The sequence below is a fragment of the Rousettus aegyptiacus genome, unplaced genomic scaffold (genome assembly GCF_014176215.1).
Source record: "Rousettus aegyptiacus isolate mRouAeg1 unplaced genomic scaffold, mRouAeg1.p scaffold_m13_p_7, whole genome shotgun sequence".
Lineage (NCBI taxonomy): Eukaryota > Metazoa > Chordata > Mammalia > Chiroptera > Pteropodidae > Rousettus > Rousettus aegyptiacus.
Window position 1 is genome coordinate 81204400 of NW_023416310.1, and position 18445 is coordinate 81222844.

The following is an 18445-nucleotide window of genomic DNA, read 5'->3' on the forward strand; positions in this document are numbered from 1 at the left end:
CAGCCTCACGGGTTCCAGTGCTTTCCCACCATTCCTTGGATGCAAACTTTTCTAGATTTCGGGTTTTCTCAGCCTGGGTCCTGCCAGTGTCCCAAATGGCCGTTGGAAGGGAAAAACAAAAACCCGCTGACACCAGCTTGCACCCCTGCGCATGGGCAGTGACCCGAGGGGCGGGGCTGGGGCGGGGCCTGATGTGGAGCTTTGGCGCTTGCGCTCTGCTCGCTCCGGGCCGCTGCCACTGGGAGGCTCTGGGAGTATGTCGGCCCCGTTCGAGGAGCGCAGTGGGGTAGTTCCGTGCGGGACGCCGTGGGGCCAGTGGTACCAGACTTTGGAGGAGGTGTTTATTGAAGTTCAGGTGCCGCCAGGCACTCGCGCCCAGGATATCCAGTGCGGCCTGCAGAGCCGGCATGTGGCGCTGGCGGTGGGTGGCCGCGAAATCCTCAAGGTAGCGGCCGGTCGGGGCGGGTGCTCAGTTTCTTCCTGTCTCCATAAATCCCCGAGTCCTAAGGTTCATGATTTCCTTAGAAAGACGGTTTGTTGGATGGCCGTTTGACTTTTCTGGCTGGCTGAAAGAGCCATAAAGTTGGCCTAGTTTTGGTCCGGTCGGAACCAGTCCTCCATTAACGGGGACATTTGAGCCCATTTTTCTGGCTTTATTTCTAAACCTAATGGAGCTACTTTTGTTCCTCTGGGGTCTTCAGGTGGCAACAACTTAACTAGATGGTCAAAGAGACATATTTATCTTATATATACTTTCTTCCAGGCTCTACTCTTAAGTGCTGGGAGAACAGCGGAGAATGAGACGGATAAGGTTCCGGCGCTCAGAGAGGTTATGTTCCTGTAGGGAGGCGTAATACCATTGAAATAAAAGAGATTTAGGCAGTTACAAGAAAGTAAAGAAGGAAATAAAGAATAAGGACATTGGGATGAGGATTCAGGGATGATGTCATGTGATTTTTGGATACAGTAAGATCTAAAAATTAGAAAAATTCTGCATGTTTCTAGTGTGATTAAGTGGATAGTTAAGTGTGTGAGGAGAATAATACCCCTTTTATTCTCACCAGTGCTGTTTGGATCTGGAATTCACTTTGTTAAACGTTATAGTTAAAAGTTGAAGTTAAATTCCTTTCTTAGATTAGATGCTCAAGATGTTTGATGGCAGTGTAGTGTAGTGGTGAAGGGAACTGCTTGGAATACCTGGCTCTTTCATTTTTCTAGTTTTGTAACTTTGGGCAAGACATCATTCAGTGTCTCTAAGCTTTTATCCAAAAAGTGCAGTAATTATAGTACCCTTTTAGGATCCTTTTGAGCATAACATGGTATCCATGTAAATGAAGAGTTTAGAGTAGTGCCTGGTATGTAATAAGCGCACACTGCCTATTAGCTATTATTTTATATAGGAGTAATTCGAGTGCCTTACAGAAAAGAGAGATTGATATGAAAGACATCGATTTATTTCAGTTTGGGTGTTAATGACCTTTCTGAATAGATGTGCAATTCACAATTGCCTGAATAATAGTTCACACATTCAGATTTACTTTAGTAATTCTAATAATTTGGGAATTTAGCAGAAACTCTTAAATCTAAGATTTTAAGTATACATTTAGACCAGTAAGATTCCCGCCATCCCAAATACTGACATGAAATAAAATGGGTTTCCTTCTATTTTTTATGTGACATTTTCATTTCATAAAACTTAAATTTGGCAAGTAACAACAAATTACAATGGACTTGAACAGATGCATTCTCTTTTAAATTTACATTTCATTTATTTCTTTCTTAAAACAAGTTTCTGAATAATCATGCATAGCTAATCTGACATCAGGTCTATAGTATGTGCTTAATTCTTTTTTTTTTTAATGCCAAATCACCCAACAAATAGATTAAAAGTTTTTTTAAGTTTATTTTAAAAGACATTTTTTCTTTCAGGAGAGCTCTCGTAATTCATTTTAATTGATAAATCATTTCAGATATTAAATTTTATATTTGGCTCATCAGTGATCAGTAGTATTTCTGCATCTTCTAAAAATGAAGGAGCTCCGATCTTTCTTTAGAGAGCCATGTGTTCTTTCTCAGAAACATTCCAAGCATTGTAATTGAGGTTCCTTTATGCTCGCTAGGAGGAAACTTGGGGTTGAGCACCTATAAATGTGTTGAAATGCTATAAAATTGTATCTCCCTATTCGAACCAAATTAGACAATCATATGTGGGTTGGATAGAAAATTAAGTCTTAAGTCATAAAAGATGTATAAAAGTTAATGAAATATCTATATTTTTAGAACCTTATATGTTTGTTTTTCAGGGCAAACTCTTTGATTCTACAATAGCTGATGAGGGAACGTGGACTTTGGGTAAGGGTAATCTATTATAAATCTTAGAACCTTTTTAAAAATTAATTTTGTCTTAGACCTTTTCCCTGTTATAGTAGGTCCTTTGTCTTTGCAGCTTTGGAAAAATTCAATCAATATAGACTTGCATAGAGTATTAGAAATGTATTGAAAACAATTGTATGTTAAGATAACCTACTGGTTTTTGAAAATATAAAATTTAATGAACTCTAATTTCTTTGTGATTGTTGTTTGTTTAGAGGACAGAAAAATGGTTCGTATTGTTCTTACAAAGACAAAGAGAGACGCAGCAAATTGTTGGACTTCTCTTCTAGAATCTGAATATGCTGCTGATCCTTGGGTGCAAGACCAAATGCAAAGAAAACTTACATTAGAAAGATTCCAGAAAGAAGTAAGTCACATAAATATATGACTATATGTAGCTAAACATCTTAAAATTATAGAATAATAATAATTTGAACTTAAAACTCAAATGTGGTTATAAAAATTATAAAAATTCTGTAGAGGACTTTTTTAAAGCTAAATGGTTAGAAAAATGGCCTTTCTATGTGTGGATTTGATTTTTAAAATATTTTCTTGAGAAGAATTTGTAGTGTAATGATTTCTAAGTTTAAATTTATTTAATGTACATCAGTAATGTATGAATAAACTCAAAAATTCAATCAGTATAGACTTATATAGTGTAAAAAGGTGAAAGGCCCTTTCATCAACATCTCTGCATTCCACGCCTCTCTCATTCTCATCTCATCAACATGTTGGTTTGTTTTGTTTTTAGCATAAATGAAGAATTACACTGTGTATTGTTCATGTTACTTTTTAAATAATATGTCTTGGATCTCTTTCTCTACTAAATCATAGATGAAACTCACTTATTTTAGCTTCTTTAAGGTGTTTTCTACTTTGTATCTTAATAATTTAGCTATTTTTCTTTGATAAGATTTAGATTTCTCCATTCGTGTTTACTATTTAAATCAAAGTTTGTGCTTTCATCTCTGTGAAACTGTTCAAACATTTCTTTAAAATAGATATCGAGGACAAGAATTACTGTATCAAAGCACTGTTAAAGTTTTGATGGATAATTTCAATCTATACAATGACTCCCAATGTATATCTCTAGCCTAGACTTTTCTCCCATATTTTAGACTCACCTATCTAGCCGCCTTTTTAATATCTCCAGTTGGCTAACAGACATATTAAACTCAGCATGTCCAACATAAACTCCTTAACTTGCCTCCCTATTTGTTCTACCTCTCACCTTATCTCAGTTGAAGGAAACTAGTTGTTCAGACCAAACATAAAGTTAGGGAATCATCATTTCCTGTCTGTCTCTCTCATCCTATCCATTTTGTCAGGAAGCTTTTCTGGTATTGCCTTCCACAGATATTTAGAATCTTACCATTTCTTACCACCAACTCTGCTACCACTCTGAAGACTACCTCTAACGTCTTGTCTAGATTACCTGTAATTCTTTTTTTCATTTCTACCTTTGTCTTTTCAAAATAGCAGTTAACACAATCTTCTAAAACACAAGTCAGATTACATCATTTCTCTTCTCAGAACTCCTTCACTGTGGTAAAAGACAAGGTCTTTTATAAGGCTCTATCTGATCTGGTCTTCCATGGTCTCTCTGACCTCCTGTCTTGTCTCCCTTAATCATTCTGCTCTAGCCATACAGGCCTTTTTGCCATGTCTTAAACACGTCAGGCCAGTCCTTTGACTGCAATGCTCTTTTCCCAGAGCTTGGCTAATTTCTTCACTGTTTTCAAGTCATTGCTCATTGAGCATTCTTTGAGCTTTGATTATCCTATTTAAAAACTGTAATGTCTTCATTTCCCTTATTTTGCCCTACTTTTCTCTCTTTTATATCACACTTAGCCAACTTTTAACATATTAGCTACCAACTTTTAATATACTAGGTAAGGGGCCTACAAACTATGGCCCATGGGTCAAATCCAGCCCACTGCCTGTTTTTGAAGTAAAGTTAGTTCTACTTTAACATAGTTATGCTTATTTGTGTGTTGTCTTTCATACAGCAACAGCAGAATTAAATAGTTATGGTAGAGACTATATGGCCTTCAAATTCTAAATTATTTACGACTTGGCTCTTCACAAAAAAGTTTGCTGACTCCTGCACTAGATAATTTAATGGTTTATCCTGAGTGAGCTCCCGTTAAAATGTAGCTCCACCAAAGCAGAGATCTTTGCTCAGTCTTGAATTTCACATGCCTCTAATGATGTCTCCTAAACAGTAGGAACTCAATAAATAAAATGCTATTCAGAAAGACTAAGGCCTTGAAGTAGTGCGTACTTCATAGGATTGTTATGAAAATTAAATGTACACTTATATGTAGAGCTTTTAGAACCCATTCTGACATAAGGTTTCAAATATGCTAGTGATTTTAATGCTAGCTATTGAAATCTCTTTATAAACAGATATTAAAATGTGCCTTTGCCCATAGACTTGTGTACATTATAGTACATACAGTGATCTTCTAAGTATTTATAAGTCTGAAAATTGGAAAATACTTCATAGTTTTAAGTTCCATTTTGGTGATTACAATGACGTTCGGTATCTTTTTATATGTTTATTGGCCATTTAGAGTTTGTGTCACTTGCCATTTTCATATTACAATTTTCTTTTTGGGTTACTTATATATTTCCTTATGTTTTATCAAAATTTTTTTGTATTTCTTTTAGAATCCTGGTTTTGACTTCAGTGGAGCAGAAATCTCAGGAAACTATACTAAAGGTGGACCAGATTTCTCAAATCTTGAGAAATAACCTCTATTTTTTTTGCTACATGCTATGGATCCTAGTGGATGTTGCCAACTTGGTCAAAAGAACAGATTATGTGGTGGAAGAAAAATGTGGATGCCGACAGTTAACAAATTGCAAAATATATTTAATTATGGTTCTAAAAATTGCATTCAAATATATTTTACATAGGAAACATCTTAAATACTGTGGGGATTATTCTATTGATATATGGTAACTTAATTGAACTTGTTTTTGCTCAGCATGAAGTTTTATATGCTGCATTTTACTAATTTCATATTTAATTTGTATTTTTATTACAGAACAATATATTAGAGTATAAATCATGTGACTGACAGGGTGCCTTCAGGGAAAATGAAGGTTTTCTTTTTTTTCAATAAGTGTGATACAGGAATAATGTTCAATAAACTTTTCTAAATAGGAATTGTGTACCCCTTTGTTCAAGTATACTAATTCACACAAAGAAATTATATTACTGAAAAAATTTTTTTAGAAAGGAAAAAAACAATTCACAGATACACTCTGAGTAAGTTAATTTTGAGTTAATGAAAATTTCTGAATTAGTATATTATTTCTTGAGAGATGACTTTATGTCAAAAAGTTGAAAAATAATTAAAAACCTAACAGTAGTAATGGATTTAATACAAAGGAGATTTGCTGAAGTGAATGTGGTTATTGGGTGAGTTCCATCATTAGTGACAGAAAACAAATTATGGTCAGTGATTATAAGTAAATAACAGTCATTTTGATCTTCAGTGATCCAGACATATAGGTAAGAAATTTTACTTCATCTTCTTTACATCCTTTCTAATTAAAAAAAATATATATATATTATAAACAATCTCTGATATACAGAGAAATTACAAGTAAAGTACACAGAATTTTTTTTCCTGAACCATTCGTGTGTAAGTTTATGGCATGATGCCCCATCTCATCTGAGTACGTTCGTGTGTATTTCTTTGAAAGGACATGTTTTACGTGACAATGCAACCATTAAAATTAGGAAATGAGCATTGACACATTTTGACCTTCTACGCAGACCGCTATTCCATTCAGGTTTAATTGATTGTTCAAATAATGTCTTTTACAGTAAAGGGTCCAATCAGAATTGTGCCTTTCCTTTAGATGTCATATGTTGTTAGAACAAGTCTTCATTCTTTCCTCACAAAACCCTTGGCACTTCTGAAGATTACAGGCTAGTTTTGTACATCTCTCATTTTGATTTTTATCTGATGTTTCTTCATGATTAGATTCAGGTTATGCATCTTTGGCAAGAATGTTAAACAAGTGATGCTTCTTATTGCATCTGGTCATGAGTTCATAATTTCATTTTGTCCTTTTGTTGATGGTATTTACTTTAGATCACTGATTAAGTGGTGTCCATTGTAAAGCCACTCTAGGTTTATTCTGTGGAAGGTAGTTTCAAAGTACTGCCTTGTTTTTCATCAAATTTTCATTTTATATCTTTATAGACTCATAATTTTCTACTTTATTCGTTGGGTTAAATCTATTATTCCCATTACTTTGGTGCTCAAAAATTTTCTAGATTTGGCCAGTGGAAGACTGGTCTAGGTGATTTCTTTATCCTTTTGACATGTCTGCATCATTATTTGAGCAATTTCTTACTCTCTGTCACACGATATACCAGGCCTATTATGCTTTCCCTGCCGTAGTCCAAGAATCAGCCATTTTTCCAAGGAGTTCTGGTTCTCTTTAATGAAAAATATTTTTTTAGAAGTCGAGACCTGTATGCTGGTGAGCAATTCCTGATGATGTGTGTAAGTAGTGCATACATTTACATTTATGTGTTTATACATCAACAACCATGCGTTCACACATAAAATTCTATTTTTAATCTCATGAGATTCATTTTCGTTTTCACCTTTTCTGTAACTTTTCAACAGTAAGAAACCTTATTCCTATTATCCTTAATATATTTGGTTCCCTGTTCGAGGCCATCCACCTACATGAATGCTTTTGTCACTCTCTTCAGGCTCCAAAACCCTCCCTCTGCCAAGCAGAAATATCTTTCTCACTTGGGTTGAACCCTAACACTCCACTGTGGGCCACTGAAGCCCAGCCACACCATTTGTCAAGATGCTTGTCTTGTTCATGTTATCTAATAACTTTAGAAATGAATTGTTGAGGAAGAGGCGTTTTTTTCTTTTAATTGGCTTCTCATTTTGACATTAAAAAATTATATTTTGAATAAACATACAGTAAAATTAATATTTTTGTGGATTTTAACATACAGATGTGTTAGCTCCAAAATTAGATTGAACAGGTCAGTCAGCACAAAAATTCCTTATGTGAGATTGGACTTCAAGAATTCCATATAAATAGAATCATATATAATCTTTGTTTAAAATCAGTTTTATTGAGATATAATTCGCATACCATACGTTTCACCCATTTCATATGTATTAATTCAGTGGTTTTTAGTATAGTCATATGTATTCAACCATTATCATAGTCCTCATTTTCATTACCTCAAAAAGAAATCCCATGCCTTTTAGCTGTCGTCTTCCCCCCATTTCCCACCCCAAGCAACCACTGATTTACTTTTCATCTCATAAATTTCCCTGTTTTGGGCATTTCATATGCATGACTAATAATATATGGTCTTTGTTTACTGGCTTCTTTCACAATATGTATTTTAGAAGTTCTTCCATGTTATGTGCCACTACTTCATTCTTTTTGTATGTATGGCTAAAATCTTGTGTGACTAACACACATTGTTTATCTGTCAGTTGATGGACATTTGGGAAATTTCCACCTTTTGGCTATTATGAATAATGTTATAAACGTTCAAGTGCAAGTTTTTTTTATGTGCAGTTATTGTTTAGGCTATTTTAAGTATCTTTGCCTTTCTGTATAAAGTTTAGAATCAGCTAGTCTATAGCTACAAAAAGTCCTACTGGGGTTGGTTGGTTTGTTTGTTTCCATTGGAATAGTGTGTAAGTCTTCCAGCCTATGAACATGGGATCTCCATTTAGGATCTCTTTGATTCAGTCATCAGCATTTTGTGGTTTTCGGCATATAGAACCTTTACATCTTGTGTTAGATTTGTTCTTAAGTGTTCATTTTCTGAAGCTGTTGTAAATGATATATTTTTTTGAAATGTTCTTTTCTAATTGCACATTGCTAGTGCTTAAAAATATGTTTGATTTATATTTGTTGACTTTGTATCCTGTGACCTTGTTAAAGTCACATATTAGTTGTAGGTTTTTGTTGATTCTTTGGAATTTTCTGCATAAACCACAAATAAGAACAGTTTTGTTTGTTCTAGTCTCTTGGTCTTTTCTTTTTCTTTCCTTATTGCTCCTCCTAGACCAGAAGTGATGAAAGCAGCCATCCCTGTCTTGTTCTGGATGTTTCTAAAGCATTCAGTAGTTTACCATTTTGTTAGCTGTAGATTTTCATAGATGACCATTATTAGATTGAAGAAATTCTCATCTATTTCTAATTAGCTGAATTTTTCTTATGAGATTTGAATGTTCTCAAATGCTTTTTTTGTGTTGATTATACATTTTTTAGATGGTTAATGTGGTGGGTTATATTGATTGATTTTCAACCAGCTTGCATTCTCCCCCTCCCTTCCCCCCATTCTCAACTTGGTCATGGTGTATTATTCAATTTATATATCTGGATTTAATTGTTGAGGATTTTTATGTCTGTTCATTTGTGATATTGGTCAACAGGGTGTTTTTTTTTTTTGTATTTATCTTGATTTGGTATCAGGGTGATGCTAGACTTATAAAATGAATCAAGAAGTGATTCTTCTAATTTGGAAGAGATTTGTAGGGTTTGTGTAAAGTCTTCTGTAAATGGGTTTTGTGATTTGCCAGTATGGTTTTAAATAATGGAGTCAGTTTTTAAAAATAATTATAGTACTTATTCAGATTGTTTAATTTATTTAAATTTTGTCTTTTATGGAATTGATCCATAGAATGAATCAGTGAGCATAGATTTGTTTGTGGTATCTCCTTAGAATCCTCATAACGTCTTTAGAGTTTGTAGTGACCTCTCTTCCATTCCTAAGTTTTGTCATTTGTCTTTTTGTCAATATAGCTAGAGGTTTATTGATTGTATTGCTGTTTTCAAAGCACTAAGTTGTTTTTGGTTTTTTTCCCTTGTTTTTTTATTGTTTTTTTTTTTAAACCTCTCCTTTTTAATGACTTTCTTCCTTTTACTTGCTTTGGGTTTATTTTGCTTTTTCTAGTTTCTTAAAATGGAAGCTTACATTACTGAGACTCACCCCCCCCCCCCATCCTCCAATAAAAGCATTGATGCTTATACATTATTTCCTAAGCACTGATTTAGTTCTATTCCATTTATTATGGTATTTTCATTTTAATTTAGTTTTAAATATATTATTTCCCTGGAGACTACACCTTAGAACCATGAATTAGAAGTCTGTAATTTCCAGTGTTTAGAGAGATTTTTCCCTTTATTTCTAGTTTATGATCAGAAACCATACTTTGTATGACTTCAGTTCTTTTAAATTTCTTAAGGTTTTATGCCCCAGGATATGGTCTATGTTGGTGAGTGTTCTATGTGCACTTGAAAAGAATGCTTATTCTGCTATTTTAGGATGAAGTTTCTTTGTCCAGTAGATACAGTTGGTTGGTGGTTTTACTCAGCTCTTCCACATCTTTGCTGATTTTCTGATAGTGAGGAGTGTTTTAAGTAGTTATAATTGCAGCTTTGTCTATTTTTTCTTTCATTGCTGTCTTTTTTTGCTTTTATTTTAAGCTCTGATGTTAGGTGCATAAGTATTTAGGATTGCCATGTCTTCTTTGGTGAATTAATTTTATCATTATTCAATGTCCCTCTTTTTCACTGCTCACTTTGATTGCTCCTAAATCTACTTTGTTGGATTAATAAAAAATTGGCTTATCTTGTAATTCATCTTATTTAACTTATGCTTAGTTTTTGGTTTATGAAAAATTATAGGTTTCACAGAGTAAGCAATAACACATTTTATAAACAGTTAATGTTAGTATAACATAGGGAAAGTAAATTCTCAAGTGTTCTATGATCATTGATGTGGCCAGTGGTTAAGAGCACAGCCTTTGGGTCAGAACTGCCTGCATTTGAACCCCACCTCTAAGTACCAGGTATGTGACCTTGAGCTAATAATCACTTACCTTTTCTGTGGCTCATTTATAAATGGGGATAACCTCAAATTTGGAGGATTATGTAAGATGATTCATGTAAAATATCTGACAGTAGCACCTGACAGTAAAAACTACTGTACTGTTGCTAACCACAATTATTAGATCAGAAATTTAGGTAGTATGTTGCACAATCGGAAATATATATAAGGTTCAAGTGCCCTTTTTAAAAATAACACTTGTGAAAAGGAGTTATTAAATATCTAATCTGAGTCAAGTGCAAAAGGAACCTTTTTTTGTTTTTCTTTCATCAGTAACTCCTTGTAGTATCCACTTTTATGTCGTTAGTTTAATTAAACATGAACATTCAAAATTATATATTGTGTCAGCTCAATAATAACTATCAATTGATCTAAGCAGACTAACACAATACTTGGCAGTTACCTGTTCTTACCAACCACCTTGCTGGAATGCTGTTTAACTAGGTGAGAAGGTTTGCACAGAACTTCAGATGTGCTGACTTTAAGGTGAATTTGTATTAAGGATATCCACAGTAGTGACAAATCTAATGACAAAAGTGACTGCAGTAAATAAAAATCCACTTTTTTAATGCACACTAAGCATATGTGTCATCGTGTATCTGTTTTAAAAAACCATTAGCGAGTAGAGCATTAAGTAGTAATCGCCATACATTTAAAGATTTTGTTTCTCCTATCATGCATCTTACTTTAGTGTTACATTTAAATATACTAAGTAGAGAGAGCTTCTTCTGCCATCAACATTGCCAAGATAGTTATTAAATCAGAAGAGGGATAAATAAAAAACATAATGCATTTCAGTAACTTTATTGAAATGTGTATCCCTCAGAACCAAAACAATGGTAGTTGGTTTGGGTACCTCTGCCAACTCAAAATTAACACTGGTATAATCAAAAGATATTAGCCTTTTGGGAAAACTGAAAAGTTATCTACAAAATATGGTTTACAAAAGTATAAGATACACTGTGGTTCTTTGGTTTATTTTCCAGTGCATATTTACCCTTAACATGATGTTAAAATTGGGTACAGCCATCCTGGATGGACTCAGGCTACAGATTGCATTGAGTAACCATTTACAACACTTTTAACACTGTATATCTCTTTATATTCACTGACTTAATAGAAAATCCTGAACACTACCTCAGCAACCTCAAGATTATGAAGACACTTATTTACTTAAGACTTTCTGTTGGCACAGCAGGGGCAATTAGTGAAAGTATTGTTTCTTCATTTTAAACAAAATTCTAAATTAGAAGCAATGGCAGTTTTATAAAAAGTCCTTAGTAAAAACTTCTAGGGTGTTAAATCCCCAAGTTTTCAGAGTGACGTTAATTTATTTTGAGTTACTAATACAACAAAAATGGATTGAAGCATATTTTGTATAAAAACATTTTTATCATAGGTATAAACATCACCTGCTTTCTATAAAAAATTTTAAGTGTATTTCCTGGATAAAGTCCACATCTCTGGGTTATCTATTCCTTGCATTACGGGTGCCAAGAAACCATTTTCACTGCCTACAGTAATGACCCTTGTTATGCCTTAAAAGTGCATTCGTGAAATGTTTTGATGTAAACCTCATAATTTAAGATTAAAGTTTATACCAAATAGGTTACCATTTTTAATACCACCTAAATATACTGACCCAAATAGAAAGTTGGGTCAGCATCAGAAATGAAGATTCACAGTTTACCTTCCTAGACTTGTCATTAGCATTTCACATTTATGCTCTTGGCTTTGTTTGTATACCCCACAGGTAAACTCAAATTTAAGCATAATTTCACTATAGCATGATGTTAATTAGGCAGTTTTCCCAAATCTGAGAACATCAGTGCTAATCTAGTTGTGATGTTTTGAGGCTTCACAGCTTAAATCCACGACAACATGGAATCCACAGCTCAGGATTGTAGAGAAAGGCTTCAGAGGAGTTTGTTTTAATAATCCTATTTAAACAAACAAAGAATCAAGTTATCAGAAGTCCACCAAACAAATATTACTGTTAAAAATGAACTATTTATATCTAAGATTTATAATCATGCCATATGTAGATTTGCTAAATGTTAGTTTTAAACAGGAAAAAAGGTTAAATCACTGAGTTAGATTTAGATGTAAAGAATGTATATGTCAGTGACAACTGCATTTAACTACTTTCCAGTGTTCCAATTGCTATAGCAATGATAAACAACTATAGGGTTGGGATACCCTGGCATTTTTCAGACACCCAATGTGAAATCCATCTGCCATACTTAACATTTTCTTTAAGTATAAATCCAAGATCATACTGATTTTGCTTATAAGCTTAACAGTCTCAAATTATGGTTCAAACTTTTGGTCCTATTATGTTACTGAGGCTTGTGTAACTTTAAGTGAGCCAGAGCTTGAGTCTACATATAGCAAAATAATGTGTGATTAAGAATCACTGTTTTAATGCTACTTTTAAAATTCAGGTTATTAAAGAGGGTGCTGTTTTCTAAACTGATAATTTTAAAACATAGCTAATGTACATATCAAAGGTTATATAATTCCTTACTCTTAGGGTGTTGTGTCTTCAATACAGTAAATGCCCTTAAATATTAGCTGACTAGATCAGTGAAGTCATTTTTCCATTTGGTATTCCAACTCCATTTTGTTTATTTTGAAAATAACTCAGATTTTAATTCTTGAATTGTAGAAGAAAATTATAGCATTAGAAAATTTTCTTTATATGGAGAGTAACTATGAACTAAATTTACCAATTAAGGGACCGTTTCAGGAATTGTTGGAAGGTGGGTTATCCTGTAGTAACTATGCTTCAGTTGCCTTGCAGTACGCCCAGAAACGATCCATTTCAACTTCTGAACATTTGGTTTGGAACACTTGTTTGATGAATATTCAGTTAAACACTTGGATACAAGCTCTTGCCAGAAGGTCAAATCTCTGCCATTTATCTGTACATACATTTAAAAACATATGTTAATTAAAAGTCGTATGGTGTTTAACTATAGTAATAATTGCAATCTTATTAACACATACCCTTGTCAAAAAAATTTGAGGATAAGCTATTTAAGTTTCAAACACATGGTATCTCATTTTATTTCAGGAGGCAGTACAAGTAGTTTAGTTTCTTTTATAGCTGTTAACAGGATTTACACAATGACATACCTTGGAATGTTTCTGAAGACATCCTACTCCTTCTGTTAATTCTACACACTTCTGTGCTTGGATCTCCAATGCAATGATAGACAATGCCAATACAGAAGGCTAAAAGAGATAAATTTTAAAGTAAATGTTGAATATAAAAACAGGTATATATAAATAGTTTTACTCTTTATATGAAGTATACCTTTGCTTTAGAAAATATGATCCTGCAGTGGCATGCCTTAAGTTGAGCTTCTAGTCTTTCAAAATTAAGGCTATTCCTCCTTTAAAAAGAAAATGAGAGATTAATTTTATTTTACTAATTTTATATCTAGCCAAAAGACAAATTTTTAAAAAAAACACTGACGTCAATTTGAAAGTTTATGTACACTTTTCATAGAGAATAAATTATTTAAGGTAAAGACCTTAATGTCTCTAAACCTTTCCTTTAGAGACATTAATTCCTTAAGGATATCACACATGAATTTTAAATGATTTGGGCCCAAAATTAAAAGGTATAATGCCACAACTATAAAGGCTTCTTTTCATTTTAATATGTTTCTGTAACTACTGAAGTTCCTTTCTCCACATAGATGATTACCCACTAGAGTCTATAAATAATCTATAAATAGAAAACAGTATAAATAAAAGTTGAAATGTTCTTTAATCCCAAGAATTAGCCTTCAGTCTTCAAGAAGCTTTTGATAACTGCAAGTCTTCTCACTTCTGCTGGACAGTGAGGTGAAATTCAAGGAGCTGCAGCTGCCATTTTACTTATTTTGAATTGGAATTCTCCCAGAATACTGATTTTAAGCAACATTCAGACAATACCACTCTGATTTCTAAATCTTTGTTCAAAACAAAATCACATACCTTTCAAATGGCAAGTTTTCTTGAATGAGAGAATAATAGAGTTGCAGAAATTGAAAGGCAGTAGTAGCTTTGACTTTCCAACACACCTTCTCCAACACAATCTTTTCCATTCTCATCAAGTCTGAAACTGTGAACCTATATTGGCTTATTCGGATCAAGTCAGTTGCCAGTGGGACATTCCTTTCTTCTTCTATTGATTTTACAGCCAAGTAGAAGCAGCTCAGTCCCACACACCCCAGGTGCTTGGGCTGTACCTAAAAAGACAAGCCCATGTGTTTATCTTATTTCAATAAAAAGGATAATCTTGAATTCAGACCCATCATTATAAAAAACGTGTCTGAGGTATATTTCTCAACTAAGAGGGAATTAACAAAATCAATTATAGCCTATCGACCCACTTGGAAACGATTTTGGAGTAACTGGACTAAGTTTCAGAATGTTTGGGTTTAGCACATAAACTTTTTTTTTTTTTTAAATCTCTGTAAACTATAAGCGCTGTGTTTTAGTTGGACCAAATTAAGTTAACTAGTCAAAGGCTTACAAAGGACTGAAACACCTTACAGCTTATACGTACAATTTCTTTCCAGAAAGTTGTTTTTCCAGGCTGTTTTCTTTGCAGTAACACATACAAAGTCACATACAAAGTAATTTAAAACACTATAGCACATACTTTTTACTCTGCCTGTAAAGCTCTATCCACTAGCAATCTCTTCTTTAAGAAGCCTTTACCAGTGTCTGTAATGTCTTCTTGGAACCCCTTCAGCACTATATTGATGCCTCTTTAGAGGTATAATTATTTTTCTTATGCCTTGTACTGTATGATAGCTATTGGCACAAACATTCTCACATAAGACTGATATACTTAAAAGACTGATGTATATTATTCATCTGTGCACATTTACAGATGCAAAGGTAGTGCCTGCACATGCTGTCTCAAGAGTTGTTTAGTCTGTTCAATAAATTTCTTGTCTGTTCCAATAAACCAATTATTGAATTCCTCCTGTATATGATTCCTTGTGTTAAGTACTTGAGGACTAAAAGATGAGTTTCATTTCAATTGTCAGATCATCTCATTATTCACCATTGACCATGGACTCAAAACGAAGGCATTTAAAGGCCAAGCTAGCTCGGAAAGCTACACCGATGAGCTTCTTTTCCAATATAGGGAAATAATTATATCATTCCTTCAGAAGATACTCTCTACTGTATGCAAACTGATGCTAGAAATCTAAGGCTAAAACAGAACTTTATACATGAATAGAGATTAGGAAATATATTCTGTTGACCAAGTGGTTGACAGCATCAGAAAAAAAGAAATATGATGTTAGTTATCAACCACAATTGCATTCCAGTAACATTTTTTAAATTGAAAAACAACAGTAAATAAATGAAAATACCCAGCATATCAAGAAAAATTTCTTAAAAACAAGTCAATTCTTCTACTGAGACTGCAATGATTTAGACTGATTTTTCAGTGTCAGAAGTTAAATCTAATAACGCATCACTCGAGTATAAGAGCATTTACTAATGCTGTAGTATACAGAACAGCATGTTTTTGCTACTTGCTAAATAAAAAAAAGGTCAATTTTATGAATGCCAGCCCAAAGCTAGCAATTCTATCTCCAAAGCACATTGAGCAAAACTAAGGAACACTCAGGGTAGTGTAGCTTTAAACATACCTTCATTTTGGACAGAAATCTGTCCAGCAAATTCACAGCTAGAGAAAATGTTTCCGTGTCGAAGCCAAAGAACTGAGTTAGACTAAGAAGATCTTTTACTTCAAAGTCCCTTAGTCTTGCAGTCATCCTGAGGCCATTATCATGTGCAGATTCAATTAGTCTCAAGCCGCAGACCTTTGGCTGACATTTCGACTCCTGTTCCAACAGGGCATTTAGCTGGTGTAGCAGTTTCTGGGAGTCAGTTGCTGTCAGTACCTCTATCATCTATATATAGAACAAAGCCCAGAAAGGAGTGTAAGAATAACCCTTCCTGCACTGTATTGTGCCAAGTGCTTTATAAGGCAAGTCTCCCCTCCCCCAGTGCTGCTAGTGAATCTAAGTCATTGCAAGGTGCTGTCTGTCATGCACCCCCAATCAGTTGGTCACATCTTAAATTATGAGTTTCTAGAGGGTAGGAGTCATGCTTTAAAATAAAAATGCAAATATTCAAGAAACACTTGTTCAAGTCATTCATTGTCAAAAGATCTATGAACAGATGCTATAGGTTAAAATACCACAAGTTTGAAATTAGATGGCCTTATGTATTCTGCTACATATTAACGATGTACACTGTTCAAGTTAATTTTTAGTCCTTAGGCCGTCATCTGTAAAGTGTGTATGAGGTTATTACCTACCTCAGTAACTTGTGTGAAATAAATTAGGTCACCTAGTTATAGAGTTTAGCGCATCAGTAACCGCCTAATCAACCCTGGACAATAATAATGAACTTATTTCTACGTCTATAAAATGAAATGACTATTTGTCCCCGGCTGTGTGAAGATTAAACAAGATGATTCACGCAGAGTTTAGCACAGTGCTTGGCACACAGCGCTCAATCACTACCTTTTATTGGTGTTAAGAGGCACCTACCGGGGGCGGGAGGCTCATTTAGCTTGCAAAATGAACCCAGGGTTCTTTTATTAAAAGAAATTTTTATTAGTAACTTTATTAATTATTGGTATTGTACACCAATGCCTCGGGCACAAGCTTAGCCCTGGATACACGGACGGTCCCTCCCGACATCAACTGAAAGACAAGAAGGCAGGGGATCTTTCGAGTTGGGTAACGAGAGGGGTGGGGGCTAACTTTTAGGGTCTCACTGTGTCGCTGCAGGGCTGGTTCCTGAGACCCCGCCGACCTGACTCTGAGACACCTCAGATCCACGACAGGTCGGCCCTGGCCCCGCCCCTCCAGGCTCGAACTAGCCTGGGCTTGCCGCTTCCAGCAGCAGAGAACTAGTCGAGGAAACGGGCGCGCGCCAGACCTACCCCTCACCCCGCGCCCCCAGCTTCGCTCCCCACCTGCACGCAGAGGCCAACCCCGCAGTCCCCGCTCACCTTGACCGCGAACGCCGCTCCTCAGCCGTAATCACCCTCCCCGGGCCTGCTCTCACCTCAGCCCACGCTATCAGACGCGAGAGGCCTACGAGGCGAGGGGACTCGCAGGCAGGAGGGGAGAGGCCCGGGGAGGGGGCGCTGTCTTGGGTAGAGGGCTCCGCAGCGCCGCCCAAGCGACACTGCCCTCCCCTGGGTCAGCTCAGAGCCGAAGGGAGCACGACCGACCTCCGGAGTAATATATTGGAGGGCGGGGCCTTCCTGCGAAGAGAGTGGGGGAAGTTTTCGCCGCTGATTGGTGTAAGCTTTTTGATGGATGGTCCCACGGACCAAAGAGAACTGGTCCTTGGAACGAATCAACTTCGCACCCCTTGAGACCACGCCCCCTACGTATAAGCGTCAGTCATTGGAGAATTTTCTAGAGTCTTCAATGAAGAGGAGGGCGAATTAAAAGCTTCGTGCACCAACCCTGGCCCTGGTAAGGTGCCTGCTGGAGGCCGGATTGACCAGAATAACATTCCAGAATGTACTGGGTGTTTTTGGAACGTGCGGTTTAGTAGAGCCATTCTGCCCCCTTTCTAAAAGCACAGTGGCTAGTTACCAAAAAAAAAAAAAAAAAGTTAAGCCAGTTTTTTCATTACAGATGGAGATTTTCTTTGGTGTAGTTTACTAAATTCCAGAGGTTTCTCTTTGTGAGCTTTGGAAGTTAATTGGCCCGTCCCTTAGTTTCCTTTTTGTATAATTTGTCAAAGAATGGAGTTGGGCAACAATTCTTGGGCGTACACTGATTTTCTGAATTTGGTTTTTTAGCAAATTGAAATAGAAAATTTGATAGTTTTTCAGTGGCTTAAGATGAAAGGTATGTGGTTGACTCGTAAGAGAAATGCATAGGCAAAAATAATTGTAGTGGCTATGACTCTCAGCCCACAGACCCCTTTCTGAAGGAATATCCTTTTTATTTACTGTCACTGATTGTGAATCTCTGCCAGGTTATTGGGAACAAAATTGACCTGCCTTTCTGAACTCTCTCCCACCCCGCTCCCAGATTGTCACAAATGAGAGCCGTCTACATTAAAAGGTCCTCATTACTGGTGAGCAAGGAGTCAGGTACCAGTGCTCTCGCA

General features: G+C 35.5%; 2 protein-coding genes across 3 annotated transcripts; one reads left to right on the top strand and one right to left on the bottom strand.

Annotated features, from left to right (window-relative positions):
* Positions 1–174: 174 nt before the first annotated feature.
* NUDCD2 (NudC domain containing 2) lies at positions 175–7942 on the top strand. Of its 2 annotated transcripts, none has more exons than XM_016167081.2 (4): positions 175–445; positions 2304–2352; positions 2589–2740; positions 5047–7942. In XM_016167081.2, the coding sequence occupies exons 1-4, from the start codon at positions 257–259 to the stop codon at positions 5128–5130; spliced, it is 474 nt and encodes a 157-aa protein (XP_016022567.1). In that variant the 5' UTR covers positions 175–256; the 3' UTR covers positions 5131–7942. The 2 variants fall into 2 exon arrangements, with proteins under 2 accessions (XP_016022567.1, XP_036080034.1); XM_036224141.1 differs by having other exon boundaries at positions 203–445; positions 2664–2740.
* A 3128-nt stretch (positions 7943–11070) lies between these two features.
* Positions 11071–17556, bottom strand: CCNG1 (cyclin G1). The gene is made up of 7 exons (XM_016167080.2): positions 17325–17556; positions 15949–16212; positions 14270–14523; positions 13602–13680; positions 13421–13519; positions 13012–13206; positions 11071–12222 (listed from the first exon to the last, which is right to left on the bottom strand). The coding sequence occupies exons 2-6, from the start codon at positions 16210–16212 to the stop codon at positions 13015–13017; spliced, it is 888 nt and encodes a 295-aa protein (XP_016022566.1). The 5' UTR covers positions 17325–17556; the 3' UTR covers positions 11071–12222; positions 13012–13014.
* Positions 17557–18445: the final 889 nt, after the last annotated feature.

What these genes read in the sequence shown, in the direction of transcription:
- NUDCD2 (XM_016167081.2), top strand. Translation starts at nt 257, where the DNA reads ATGTCGGCCCCGTTCGAGGAGCGCAGTGGGGTAGTTCCGTGCGGGACG. An exon ending in GTGGCCGCGAAATCCTCAAG is followed by an intron (nt 446 to 2,303) that starts GTAGCGGCCGGT and finishes TTTGTTTTTCAG; the next exon opens with GGCAAACTCTTTGATTCTAC. An exon ending in TAGAAAGATTCCAGAAAGAA is followed by an intron (nt 2,741 to 5,046) that starts GTAAGTCACATA and finishes TATTTCTTTTAG; the next exon opens with AATCCTGGTTTTGACTTCAG.
- CCNG1 (XM_016167080.2), bottom strand. Translation starts at nt 16,212, where the DNA reads ATGATAGAGGTACTGACAGCAACTGACTCCCAGAAACTGCTACACCAG. An exon ending in TCATATTTTCTAAAGCAAAG is followed by an intron (nt 13,520 to 13,601) that starts GTATACTTCATA and finishes TATCTCTTTTAG; the next exon opens with CCTTCTGTATTGGCATTGTC. An exon ending in GTCTTCAGAAACATTCCAAG is followed by an intron (nt 13,207 to 13,420) that starts GTATGTCATTGT and finishes ATGTATGTACAG; the next exon opens with ATAAATGGCAGAGATTTGAC.